We start from the raw sequence: 582 nt of genomic DNA, 5'->3' as shown, positions 1-582 counted from the left end.
TAGTAGTAGTAGTAGTAGTAGTAGTAGTAGTAGTAGTAGTAGTAGTAGTAGTAGTAGTAGTTTCACTTTCAGTATTAAATTACTGCGTAGAGTCTTGATATGCGTGTACATATGTTTGTGTGTATGCGTGATTGAATAAATGCAGTTATACGTATGCATATGAATGAGTTGTTGCGTGTGTGTGTGTGTGTGTGCGTGTGTGTATGTGTATATGTGTGTGTGAGAGAGAAAGAGAGAGAGGGTAAGAGTTCGTGTTTTTGTGCCTCTGTGAGTGAGTGTGGGAGTGTAAAGCAAAAATTCTCTACTTCCCGTGTGTTTCTAAAGTGGCACAATGAAATGATGTTTTAAAAGTAGAAAATACGTTAAAATACATGTTAAAAAGAAATCTTTTACAAGATTAAATGCAAATATTTCCAAATAGATAAAAAAGCGTTCAATTTACGTTAAGATTATTGTTTTTACTATTTTTAACCTTTGAATTTTTCAGTGGTTTCAACATTTTCATTATTTTTAACTTTTACGAAGTTACATTTCAATTCTCACAATGTTTCACTGCTTTATCTTTGATTCGTTATTTTTTAT

At 31.6% G+C, this 582-nt stretch overlaps 1 protein-coding gene across 2 annotated transcripts in view; it reads right to left on the bottom strand.

The window, feature by feature from the left end:
- Positions 1–576, bottom strand: part of LOC128249100 (transforming growth factor-beta receptor-associated protein 1 homolog) — a 16,051-nt gene extending 15,475 nt beyond the window's left edge. For both annotated transcript variants that reach the window (XR_008265227.1, XM_052971883.1), the window contains exon 1: positions 443–576. Coding sequence is in view for 1 of the 2 variants with exons in the window: in XM_052971883.1 (XP_052827843.1) it covers positions 443–505 (63 nt within the window). In the remaining variant the exon portion in view is untranslated. The remainder of the gene's footprint in view (positions 1–442) is intronic.
- Positions 577–582: the final 6 nt, after the last annotated feature.

The sequence above is a fragment of the Octopus bimaculoides genome, chromosome 11 (assembly GCF_001194135.2).
Source record: "Octopus bimaculoides isolate UCB-OBI-ISO-001 chromosome 11, ASM119413v2, whole genome shotgun sequence".
NCBI lineage: Eukaryota > Metazoa > Mollusca > Cephalopoda > Octopoda > Octopodidae > Octopus > Octopus bimaculoides.
This window is presented reverse-complemented; position numbering and strand designations above follow the sequence as displayed.